This window comes from Lotus japonicus, chromosome 6, assembly GCF_012489685.1.
Source record: "Lotus japonicus ecotype B-129 chromosome 6, LjGifu_v1.2".
Lineage (NCBI taxonomy): Eukaryota > Viridiplantae > Streptophyta > Magnoliopsida > Fabales > Fabaceae > Lotus > Lotus japonicus.
Window position 1 is genome coordinate 46,147,081 of NC_080046.1, and position 13,345 is coordinate 46,160,425.

The 13,345-nt window shown below is 36.1% G+C and overlaps 1 protein-coding gene and 1 pseudogene across 1 annotated transcript; one reads left to right on the forward strand and one right to left on the reverse strand.

Annotated features, from left to right (window-relative positions):
- The first annotated feature begins 1,532 nt into the window (after nucleotides 1–1,532).
- LOC130724422 (probable glycosyltransferase At3g07620) lies at nucleotides 1,533–3,672 on the forward strand. The gene is made up of 4 exons (XM_057575645.1): nucleotides 1,533–2,012; nucleotides 2,134–2,264; nucleotides 2,384–2,741; nucleotides 2,845–3,672. The coding sequence occupies exons 1-4, from the start codon at nucleotides 1,533–1,535 to the stop codon at nucleotides 3,511–3,513; spliced, it is 1,638 nt and encodes a 545-aa protein (XP_057431628.1). The 3' UTR covers nucleotides 3,514–3,672.
- Nucleotides 3,673–8,555: 4,883 nt separating this feature from the next.
- LOC130726477 (GDSL esterase/lipase At4g10955-like) lies at nucleotides 8,556–10,922 on the reverse strand (annotated as a pseudogene).
- Between the last annotated feature and the right edge of the window lie 2,423 nt (nucleotides 10,923–13,345).

A 13,345-nucleotide genomic window follows, 5' to 3' on the forward strand; every position in this document is an offset into this window, starting at 1 on the left:
TTCATACGACGCCTAATCAGATAGTTAGAAAGAAAGTTTCTACTTCTTCTCTCATGCGTGATGAATCCCTTCATATGACACCAGTTCAGAATCGAATCCAACCTGCAAGCTCCCCCGGTTGTGAAACTTCACCCGTTTCTGTGTCGCCGGGATTGGAACAATCACCAAAAACAAATTCCTCTAAAAAAAGTTCGCAGCGTGGGCGTCCAAAAGGCAGCAAGAATAAACCTAAACCTTTACCAGCGGATTATTTAGAACCAGTGCAAGGGGAGGATGGAGTGTCGACACGGGCTCAGAGAACTTGGTTACTTGGTAAACAGTTGGGGTTGAAACCGAGAGGCTCGGAAGCGCTGATGCTTCGAGGCTTAGAGGCTCAAATTCGACAAAATCATCCTCATCTAAACTGACATGTCAGGACCATGACTAACCTGGAATGTTCAAGGTCTAGGCGGATCGACCAAATTCTTGTTAGTGCAGAATGACTTCCCCAAGATTGTGGTACTCTTTTTCCTTGCTTGATTTTTATCCCACTGGGTTTTTCCAAGTAAGGTTTTAATGAAGCTCTCTCTTGGGTTTTCGTTTCGTCATTCTGTGGGGTAGTGGAAGGTTTTTAGCACAGCTCAAGATGTATTTTCATGCTTTAGTCTTATCAGATTCAGTTTGTACTTGGTTCTTGCCTTTAGCTCATTTTGGCTTAGGCTTTATTAATAATATACCTTTCGTTTTCAAAAAAAAAAAAAAACTTTCAAAAATATAATATTTAAAAATATACATTCAAGTGTATCATATAGGATAAGGAATTATGAATAATAAATGAAATTAAATAGGTGAGAGATGAAATATGTTGTAACAAAAAAGTGGGATGTCTTTTTTTTTCTTGGAGGGAAATTGGAAGAATTTGGGGGTGCCATGTGGCATAGGCTTCTAGAAGGAAACATTATTTTCGTATATATATAGATATAGATATCATGTAACTAATGTAAATTGTGTTTAAGGCGTTATAAGCGATATAATTTTCATTATTTCTAATTAAAAATATTATTTGGTACACGAGTTGATTTTGTTTTTTGGATAGGCAGTACATGAGTTGATGATAGTGCAAAGCATAAACTCTAAACGGAAGAAAATTTAAATAAGAGTAGGAATTGAGATCCAATATTTATGTGAAAAATCCCTCAAAATAAAGGGGAAAACCAGGCTAACAGAGTAACAATAGAAAAATATTTTTACTAAATGGAAAAAATTACAGCATCTCTGCCTAAATAGGATAGTATACTAACTATATAGGAGAACTTACCTCACATGAGAAACAATATTAATTTTTCTCTCTAGTAATCCAGGAGAAGAGTATGCTTTGTGATTTGAATCATTAAAGAGCACAGGATGAAGCTTCTAATTTATAATGACATTATGCACTATACTATAAATAGATTACGTAATTTTCTCTTCATCAGAAACAAATCAATGATTTCAATTTTCAATAGACTTGACATTTTCTTTCCAACAAATTAGCTCTATGCCCGTGTTCACATATGGGTCAAGAATTTTTGTCCTTGTTTCATCTGGAAACAAAGAGATTACTATGGCTTATTGGTTTTACTTTTGCTGTGATCATTACTTTTCAGTATCTTGAGATAATTCCATATGGTAATGCTGTACTCTCTCTATTCTCTGCGGATAAGATACCAACATCTACATCTCCATCACCTAAATTGGAAATTGTTAGCAATGCAACAACAATTGGAAGCCTACCAAACAAATCTATACTATTTGATGAGTCTGATAACATTACTAGGACAGGTTTTAGTAATTTGACAAATGGTTCTGGAGCAATAAACATTACACCTGAAAAGGCACCAGCACATTTAACTCCTCCACCTTCTAGTCCTGCAACAAATGAGACCACTTCTGCAGTGTTATCAACAAATGATGACAAAGAGCCTTCTAAGGTCACATCTGTATCTGAAATGACCAAGTTATTGCTTCAAACTCATGCTTCCAATCGTTCTATGGTATGTGACTAAGTGTGGAATTAAAGATCATATATAATTCATTATTACATTGAATATATAGGAGATTTTGGCCTTTAATTTTGATAGTCTTGTATGTGTTATGTTGTTGATTTGTTTTTAGAGGCCAAGGTGGTTTTCAGCTGTTGATCAAGAGTTAGTGCAGGCCAGATTAGAGATTGAAAATGCTCCAATCATAGAGAATGATCCAGATCTTTATGCTCCCATTTATCAAAATGTTTCCATGTTCAAGAGGTACTAGCTAGTTAGTTAAAAACAGGACAGGACTCACATAAATATATATCACCTTAGCGTGAATTTTCCAATTCAATGTCATGTAACTGACTAGTCTCTAGCTAATTAATTTGCTGCAGGAGCTATGAATTAATGGAAGAGACTCTCAAAGTGTATGTGTACAGAGAAGGAGATAAACCCATATTGCATTCACCATCTCTGACAGGAATATATGCTTCTGAGGGATGGTTCATGAGGCATATGGAAGCTGATTATCAAACATTTGCAACTCAAGACCCAAACAAGGCTCACCTCTTTTACTTACCTTTCAGTTCTCGTAGGCTATTGCAAACTTTGTATGTAAAGGGAGAAGAATCACATAGTTTTGACATCATGGTTCAATATCTTCATGATTACGTCGACCGGATTTCCCGGAAACATCCTTTCTGGAACCGAACTGGAGGTGCTGATCATTTCCTTGTTGGATGCCATGATTGGGTACGTAAAGAAGTCTCACATTGAACGATATATAAGGTAACATATATGTCTCTGCCATATATTGCCCCCATTACATAAAATTTCTGAATCCGTCACTCTGCAGGTCCCAGCAGAAACAAAGGAGCGCCTATCTAACTGCATAAGGGCCCTGTGCAATGCTGATGTGAAACAAGGTTTTGTGTTTGGTAAGGACGTATCACTTCCTGAAACGTTGGTCCACACTGCTTCGCACCCTGCTAGGGACATTGGTGGATATCCACCTACACAGAGGACAACACTGGCCTTCTTCGCGGGGAGAATGCACGGTTATGTGAGGCCGATATTGCTGCAACACTGGGAGAATAAAGATCCTGACATGAAAATCTTTGGGAAATTGCCAAAGGTTCAGGGAAACAGGAACTACATTGAGTACATGAAGAGCAGCAAGTACTGCATTTGTGCCAAAGGGTATGAGGTGAACAGTCCGCGAGTTGTGGAAGCCATTTCCTTTGAGTGTGTTCCAGTTATTATATCTGATGATTTTGTGCCACCCTTTTTTGAGGTTTTGAATTGGGAGTCCTTTGCTGTTATTGTTTTGGAGAAGGACATTCCAAATTTGAAAAATATACTACTTTCTATCCCTGATAAGAGGTATCTTACAATGCTCAAGAGGGTGAAAAAGGTACAACAGCATTTCCTTTGGCATAAGCACGTCCCTGTCAAGTATGATGTATTTCACATGATACTTCATTCTATATGGTACAATAGAGTCTTCTCTGCCACGGGTAGATAACATGGATATATGGTAGGAATAGATTCATAGCTTTTTTTATCTTCTTCTTCTTTAGAGAAGTGTATCGACGGCTTCTTGTACCAATTTTTCTGGTCACATTACTAATTTTCTCGGCGTAAATCTACTTGTTGTCAATAGATTGATAAACTTATTGTTCCAATAAATAACTCTTCTATAGAATTCATTAATATCCCAACTCATAGTTAGTTTACCCCAATATTTGAATAATAGGTCTCCCTTTGGAAAGAAGTACCTGTAAGAGACATAAAATCATCCATTCTGGTTCTATATAGCTAACCTTGGTATGGAAGTTATACATGAATATTATGCTCATAACTTGGCCCTTGGGCCTAGTAGTCATTTGGGCCGCCAGAATCAAGGAAAGACACAACATCATAAAGAGAAGGTGGCTCAAGCTATGGTTTTTATGTGGTCTAAAGTCTAAACGTCAAAATCCCTATTGCTTAATTATTGTTTTACTTAAATGATTGAATGTTGAGGATGCTAAATAGTCTCCACTTGATGTTAGGCATATGCAGTTAGGAGTGCCTTTCAGTTGCACCATCGACAGCCAATGCCAAAATTACAGATTTTAATATGACAGCATGACAATGACATGGTGTGCGAGAGCATTCATACAGCGTAATGAATACACATTGAAAGAATGTTTCGTTTTCAAACTGATTTGTGCATTAAAAGCAATCAATTCCACCATAATATTTTATAGAAAAACCAAACAGTAGATGAGGGTGCACTCAGTTTTTTCCTATCACAGCTGGTAAACCGGGAATATCTACATTCTGATGGGGCTAACTTGATCAGTGGAAGTTATTTCCATACTCAATCCTGAAGCATTATTTAAGGAGAGTCAAGCATGTAACATTTGAAACCACTTATTTCCATCGGTGAGAGTGCACTCAATTTTGAGTATAAATGAAAATAAACAACAAAACAAATAAAAGAATTCTTGCAAACTATCCTTAGCTATCTATTAGAAGGTTTGAAAGACCTCAGATATGGATGCTCCATACTCAAATGAACTAGTTAACAACAACATTTAGGATAATGATTTGAATTCATTGATGTAATTTGGCAAAAGGCAATTCAGAAATGAGATTTGGGTGTAATAATTAATACCTCAATGATCTCAGTAATTAGCCTCATTCTATATATCTAATTTTTTCTTTGTGTCTGATTATGTCACTGCACAGATACTACAAAGTATACTAATTAATAAATCATGTTGCTAGAATATTAAGCTGCGTGCCCTCAATGCCCTTCTACATCAACATCTCCTGTTATGACTAGTAATTTTTATTCTTGAAAACCATCTGATTGAGTTTATGTTTGGATTTCCGTTGAATTTAAGTTGAACTTAACATGGAAAAATCTTGTTTTCCGATTCATGTTAAAACTCAAAATGACAAATTTTAAATTGTCCATTGATACCTAAAGATACATGAAATCACGTTTGTATTTGCATCAATGTCAAACCAAATATACACTAAAGTGACCAACATCCACATCTCCATGTAGATACAAAACTCAGCATATTTTCCTTTGATGGTTAGTCATGCTTCAAAAGGGACATGTAGAGAGAGAATTAACATATTTAAAAACATTTGAGAGGTAGATTGGTAGGAAAGAACTCCTAATAAAACAAGCTTTCTTTAAAAAAATGAATCAATATCATTTTCAGCATCTAGTACTTTATACCTTAATTGGTTTCATTATCCACTCCCTCACATAGTCACATATATCTTCTTCTACTTCTAATGAATATTTATACATTAGCTCTCCTTGTATCCTTGGATGTGGGAGTAGATTACAAAGTGCCAGTTGTGTAAACACATAGAAATCATCAAAAAAATGGGAAAGAAGGTAGTAAACCAAGCCTCGGTGAAGATATCTAAGGATGAGAAACAAAAGTTCAACAGCTTGATCAAGGTTTTAAGGCCTAAAGTCTACATCACTGACAGCTCAAGCTTCAAGAATCTAGTTCAAGAGCTAACTGGAAATGGAAGCTCAACCACTTTGTCTCCACCTCCTTTGGAACAACAAAACATGGTTCACAATTTCCCCCTTATTGGAACAGAGTTTCAGAGGAGCCCTGAAAGTAGTGTTGATGCTTCAGTTTCCACTGAAGCAACAAGCAATAACTCATCTGAGTCATGCTATTATGCTGAATTGATGAATGAAGAGTTTAACCAAGTTTGTGACCAGTTATGTTTAGATGATTTGGTCTTCCAAGACTCAGTGACCAACCAAAGTAATCTAGATCAAATGTTGGCATATCAGAATCTTGAGTCACTACTTTTTGATGTTGAACCACAACTAGATCCATTCTTCTACAACTGTTGTTATGAACAGATGGCGCAGCCTGAGATCAGTATATTCGACTATGAGTTATCAGGACTGCTATAAAGACATGTCTATCTTTTATGGTAGACCATCAATGATATCCTGCGTGTTTGGATGCACAGTGGAACATCATAGTGAGCCAAAATCACGGTGAACAAAAGCAACTTCATTTAGCTTATGTGACTGTGCACTGCGGTTTTCCACTGTGTATCCAAAGCACGATGTTGTTTCTTCATTTACGTTTCGTGTTCATGTGATGTATAATGTGTAGCAGAATGTGTATTAGCTCCAATGTGTATAAGTATTCTTTTGTATATACTGTATAGATGTATAGAAGGTCTTTGTGTTTATTGCTACAAAAGATTTTGCTTTCTAAAATTGGTAGTTGATTTTGTTTCCCATGGACTAATCTTCAGAGAGCCTAAATGTTAATGCTTTGTCCTGGTTGCTTATTGAGCAATGTGTTCCATCTTTCTGCTAACAAAGAAGGACATTGCACTGGTGATTGTCTCTCTATTTTCTCAAAATGATGTTTAGGAGATGAAATTTAGCAAACATAAAGACAATGTTTGACTTCTCACAATTGTCACTCTTAATTCATGTCACCTCTGTAATAGTTTAAAACAAAGAAAATGACTAGTTTCATATGATTCTATTGAACCTTATAGATGTAAGTTGTAACCATTTTCATCTAGCCAAAAGCTTTAAAAGCTTTTCCATCATTGTGTGCTCACAATTTTATTCTCTTGAACAGGAGTAGATTCATTACTAACATACTGCATACAAAATATAATGGTACTTTTCAATATTACCTCACATCTTAAAATGTATATTAACTTGGAGTCTCATCAAATATATATGGCTATGTTTGATTCTGTGAAATTTATCATTCCAATGCTAGATTTAGGGTTGAGATAACTACCATACACATTTAGTGCATGTTTGGAAGTATGTTGAATCCACGCTCTAAAGCATGTTACTAGAGAAGCTTTAAGTTGCAGTTAACATGATTTTAAGGTCTAACGTGATTTGAAACATAAGACGCACTCAATGTGTGTTTAGAATTTTATCTCAACGTTGGTTTGCTGGTCTTTGGATGTGTGATTGAAAATTTAGAGTGGGAAACGTGAAGAGAATCTCATGCTCCGTTCACGTTTGGTTGAAGCCAATGTAAAATCATACTAGTCTTATCTTCAGAACACATCAAAACACACTTTTAACTTGTATAGAAAAGCCAAATTTGGCTATCTCATGAAGAAAAAAAGTGAAATCAGCACTCTTGGTCTATCAATCAAAAGTGAAAGCAACTTTTTTTTTTAAAAATAATGATGTCTTAATTGGAGCTATCTTAATAATTGGAGCTATGTGGAGATGATAAATAACTTGTTTATTATGATGTCACACTCTTTAGTACTTTATATATTGTAAACGTTGATTTAATTTAGTCTCCAAATAAACTAAATGAGGTAGATAGCAGGAAAATAATTTTATCATTGATATCGTGCCTACAAAGTCCTTCTACCTTGTATACATTTTCCTTTGTCTTGTCTTCTCCCCTGCCTCCAAGAGGCCAGCAAACACTTAAGAGTTTATGCTATGATATTTTTTTACAATTTCTACTTCTACAATTAGCTTCATAAATTGACTTCCATTACCTTCGAATACGTGTAGAAGTGTATGTTCTAAATGTGGCCAATAAAAGAGGACCCACGAAAAGAACATATCATATTTATTTTTTAGGGTATGTTTGGATTAGGGATGACAATTTCTACCTGCATATGGGGATCCCCGTGGGGACTGCCCCGTTTGGATACCTATTAGCACATGTGCTCACGGGCGAAAGGATTGAAACTTTTCATATAGATTAAGATGAATGTGTTTTTAAGTTAACTAACGATACAAACAAATTGAAGAATAAGTATGCTGAAAATAGTACTACTATTTTAGCAGTGTGTTTAGAGGGAAATTAAGATAAAATATCATATCACAAGTTGCATGTTTGCTTACAAAATGACAAGGAAATTGATGGAGATGTCAAAACCATAGGATTCAAGTAGAGTAGAAGAAATACACCAAGTCTGATTTTGTGATAGAAGAGCTCATGGTGGAAGAAACTTTGAGGAAAACAGGGAATGAAACTTTTCATATAGATTGAGATGAATCTGCTTTTAAGTTAACTAATGATACAAACAAATTGAAGAATAAGTAGGCTGCAAATAGTACTACTATTTTAGCAGTGTGTTTAGAGGGAAATTAAGAGAAAATATCATATCACAAGTTGCATGCATGTTTGCCTACAAAATGACAAGGAAATTGATGGAGATGTCAAAACCATAGGATTCAAGTAGAGTAGAAGAAATAGAGAACTGCACCAAGTCTGATTTTGTGATAGAAGAGTATTACTCATGATTGAAGAAACATATATTGTGCAGGAATTGAACTAATTTGTCATCGAAAAGATTAAAAGATGTAAAACTAGGATAAAAATCGTTGTGTTAATGAGACAAGTTTTTTATAATTGTTCATCGGTCTCTGTCATGTCATTGTTAAAGGAAAATTCAAAATTCTTTACATTTGATAGTAGGAATCAGAACTCAATGTCATTTGCTGGTTGCCGAAGCAATAGACATGAGAAGCTAATTAGGAAGTAACAATAAGGGTTGTGTTTGAGACACTAAAAGTGAAATCACAAAAGAATCACTTTATATATTATAATGTCAAAAATTGATACAATTTGCTCGAAAAAATGAGAAAAAAACCAAAGGTATAACTAGATATCAACACAAGCAAAAGTAAAAATCAAGAATCAGCACACTGATTTTGCAAACAAGAGGAGTAAGTGCATGTTCGACAATCGTTTTACAATCGATTCTGAAGTCAAAATCAATTCTGTGGAGAAGCTTCCGTGAGTAACTTCCAGATGCCAGAATTATGAGTAACGAAAAACTGATCCAAACATGCCATGACTCCATTGTTACCGAGGCTTTCCCTGCAGTACTTGGGAAGGAGCACCACTGGTATATAAAGACTTAAGCTGCCTGCTTATGAGTTTGCCACTATGGATAGCCTGCTGAAGAGGTGCATCACCTGACCACCATTGTTCCAGGCCATGAGCTTCATGAAACTTCTGCTTTTCCTTGGTGACAACAAACAGCTTCGCAGCAACTTGACTATTTGCGGGACCAATATTCTCCTTGTCACCATCATCTTTTCCTCCTGAGGTGCTCTCAGTGTCGGTATAAGAGCAACAAATATAGTCACTGTTGTTTACATACAGATGAGGCACCCATTTTCCCACTCCAAAACCAGGATTCTTCAAGCTCGGTAGTCGCGGTATCCAACTCTTCAAACTCTTGTTGTCTCCATCAATGCTGTCATGAGCAGCTTCTTCTCTACTTGAAGGAAGCATGGACTTAACTCTCTTCCAAGCTAACTCAGCCTTTTCTCCAATATTTCTGAGACTCATAGCTATTGAAACAGAAGGTGGATTGAACAAATGTGTCTCCACATAAACACCTTCTTTTGCTAATGCCTTTCCCACTTGAAAAGCAAAACCAGCTCCTAATGAATGCCCTACTTTGAACCTCACAGAGCCCTTCAAGCTTTCCCAAGCAAGGAACCGAAGGTCATCTTCAATGTCTCTTTGCATTGTAGGGCTTTTGAGCAATGTTCCCCTCAGTGCTAAGACAGACAGCTCTGGGGGCACCACTAGGTCTCATTAGTACTAAGTCAGCCATTGCCGCAGTACTAGGTCTCATTAGCACCACTAGGTCTCGTTCATCAATCAGTGTTTGTGTGAGCTTGTACTTGAAGGGAATCCACCAATTTGGGGCCAGAGCATTTTCTTGTGTTTTGTTCTCTTGTCTGTCAAGTTCAAGCAAGTACACTGCCTGTATGAAGCAAGCAATGACTGTTCTCTTATAATTTGCATCCTTCCTGCATATAACAAAATAGTTTTTTATATTAGTACACTTACATTGGAAGAATGTATGACGAACAGCCATGATACACAAATCAAGAATAAGGCACTCTTGCGAGAAATTTTATAAAAAATACTTGCATATCTATATTTACACATCCGGGTTCCTGAGAAGGTTTATGTTAATATTAAGAAAAGAAATGGGTAGCGAAGTTCAAAACAATACAAGATCCATGATTATAGGGGTGTTCTATATCATTAGAAATGATTAATCAGTATCTTTAAAGCATTTTGTCATACTGAAGTTTCAGATCACAAAACTAATTAAAAATCATATTTTCCCACCCCTATCCAAGACATCCTAGTAGACCAGAATCATATTGGCTTATATCATTTGTCAATATTTAAGGAAATGCTGTTAATCAGGAAATCAGGATTCCCGAAATTCAATTCCAATTGCATAATAATTAAAACAACTAAGAATTTGGCTATCAGAATGGAGATTCCAGCATATAAATATACCAAATCAAGAATTACCAAAATTAAACCTTCCAATCAAAACCCAGAAAAAGGGGTCTGTGATTGACAGCACACAAGGCAAATAAATGATTAATACATAAGGAACTTACAAAGAAGATGCATATCAATTATAGTTCATACTTCAATTTCAATACAGCCACCAAAATTATTCAATAAATAACTAAAACACAAAGGGGGTCCGGTCCAACGTTGTTGCCTAATATAGATGATCACAAACCAGTAAATGAAGCCACCATCTAATTCTATCATTTATATCTCTAAGATCCTAGCAACAAACCAAAGATTATCCACAATTAACAAAACCCAGTTGGTACATCTAGCTATATATCTTCTTAATTTCATGTCACCTCCTTCATCCAGAAACCCTAAATTCAAATACCCTGTATCCCCAGTTGACCAACTTTGCAACTAGTTGCTCAAATCCGAAACCCCATTATGCTATCAACGTAAAAAATGAATCAGAGTCAGAGCATTGATAATTCACCCCATGAGAATCAGTGAGAATTGTGTTATCGATGGAACTGGCACAACTTATCATAATATATTTTACTAATCTGTAAAAACTTAACCTACAATATGCAATATAAACACTTGAACTGTAAGTTTAGGCATTTTGTTAAACTTACTCCATGAGGATTTATAATGTCATTATGGTGGATTAGTAAAAAAATTGGTTAGCTTATAATGTTTTTTTAGTAGATAAATTCTAAAATTCTAATGAGTATGTATCCAAACAGGTTCTCCACATAGAATTAGGGATGACAATTTCTACCTGCATATGGGGATTCCCGTGGGAACTGCCCCGTTTGGGCCCCGATCTTGGGGAATTTTTCCCTATGGGGATGGGGATGGGGACAAAAATTCCCCCGAGATAAATATCCGCCCTGTATACATAGGTAAAAAATCAATAATACCCTTAATAGTAAATTAAATGTTATTTGAACTTCATTATATATTTTCATAGAACTTGACATGTTCCATTCTCATTTGTGATTTTCATATTTAACTATTTGTAGTCCACGTGGAAATTTAAGTATTTTTATATTTAATTTAGTTTTATTTTATTTTTAATGTTGTGTTAATGGTCCCCATGGAGATCTGCGGGGACCCGTGGGGAGGTGAGGATTGGGGATGGGGAGAAAATTCACCCCGCCACGGGGATGGGGAGTGGGGATGGGGACATGAAAGAGACGCGGGGATGGGGACGGGGGAGGCACTCCCCGTAGAATGCTCAGAAGATTTACTTTTCCAATAAAGTACATTGAAACCAATTTCTTCCCTTCCTTTTATTTTCTTCCTCACATACATTCCTATTGCATTGTTAATAAAGTTGACCATGCTCCAACACCAAAGAAAATATGAAGACAAATAGTTTCTATTTCTTTCAAAACTAGAAAACGCATAAAACCAATTTAAATTCCTTCAGATATACAAGTATGCGAATATTTTAGCTTTCATTTTTTATATTTTTATCATTTTGTTTTATTTGCTTACTTGGGTATTCAGATTTTGATCTATATGAATAATTTTAATTTTACAGGGGTCACACAACATTCGCAAAGTATAACAATTTTGGACCAGGTTCTAGCTCTTCCCAGCGAATCAAATGGACTGGGAAATTGGGTTTATCAACAATTAATTGGATGACAAGTTTTAGCTTCATTGAAAGCAATGGTTGGCTTAAGACCAGCCTAAGAATCGGTTCTTGAAGTGTATTAGAAAAACATAGGGTTAAATAAATTTGGGGTCCCTGACCTATAGCGAGAAATTGGTTTTCATCCCTGAACTATACAAGAAATTGGTTTTCGTCCCCGAACTAAAATTTCGTGGTTTTCCATCATCCTTTAACTTGTAAAATTAGGTTAGCATGCCAGCATGTAAGTAAATAAATAATTACATTGTAAGATACAAAGGGACTAAAACTAAAAACTTATTAAAAATAAATAATTAGAAATTTAGGTTTGTTCAGACTCTCCATCTCCTTCTCCAAATGCCCACCCCCACCAATCCCATCTCAAACCCTCTCTTTTCTTCTTCCACCGCACTCTTACCATCCAACCTTAAAAAGGACCACTAGTTCCAACTCAGCTCCCAATCCGGTAAAAGGACGAAAACCAAACGGTTTTACAAGTTAAGGGATGGAAAGCCACGAAATTTTAGTTCAGGGACGAAAACAAATTTCTCGCTAAAATTTAGGAACCCCAAACATATTTAACCCTTAAACATGTAACTATTGATTTACTTTTGATTTATCGTTAATTTCATAGACTTCTAGTTCCTATTGCACCTTTAGTATATTCCGTTGGAAATTCCAAGTTTGAGTGATTACGTATTGCGTCACACGTTAGTTAATAATGCATTAAGGTTATTAAAGTCGGACTACTGATCAAATCGGTGAGGCCACTAATTCAATGTTCACTTGTTCAACTGTAATTGAACTAGTATTGTTGTTATAAATTAAATATTAGTATTTTAAAATAAATATATATTATAAAAGGTAATATTGAATAAAATAAACAATATTTACAACTGTTCTTACATGGACCTAGAGATCCTAGGATTTGTGCAGCAACCATGGTTTAGCTGAATAGAGAACTTCCCTTATTATGAATGGGGTCTTTCCTTTTATAGAGGAGCAATGACCCTAACCCAAGTCTATTACATCATGGGCCTTACAACAGCTTAATGGGCCTTTAGTCAAGATTAGCCCAACTCGCTAGGATTCAACCTTAAGTCCTAAGAGGTGGACCTGCCTAAGACGTTAGCCCTTTCTCGTGCAGGTTAAGCCGACCAACTTAAGGCGAGACCGATCCACATGCCTGCAAGACGCCAAATCTGAACCATGAAGACGGAGCGCGTTTTAGACTTTGACAGGCTAGACCCTTCGTGCTGCAAGAGTTTCCATAAGGCGCAAGTCAACTGGAGGACTCGCCGCCTTAAGTCCAGATGCTCGCAAGACGTCAAGTTCGAATCATGAGAACGAAGTGCGTCTTTACTCTGTACTCGGCGGTC

Excerpts from the sequence above, each read along its gene's own strand:
- LOC130724422 (XM_057575645.1), top strand. The coding sequence starts at position 1,533 with ATGGGTCAAGAATTTTTGTCCTTGTTTCATCTGGAAACAAAGAGATTA. Across the intron at positions 2,013-2,133 it reads ATGCTTCCAATCGTTCTATG|AGGCCAAGGTGGTTTTCAGC; the intron begins GTATGTGACTAA and ends ATTTGTTTTTAG. Across the intron at positions 2,265-2,383 it reads AATGTTTCCATGTTCAAGAG|GAGCTATGAATTAATGGAAG; the intron begins GTACTAGCTAGT and ends AATTTGCTGCAG.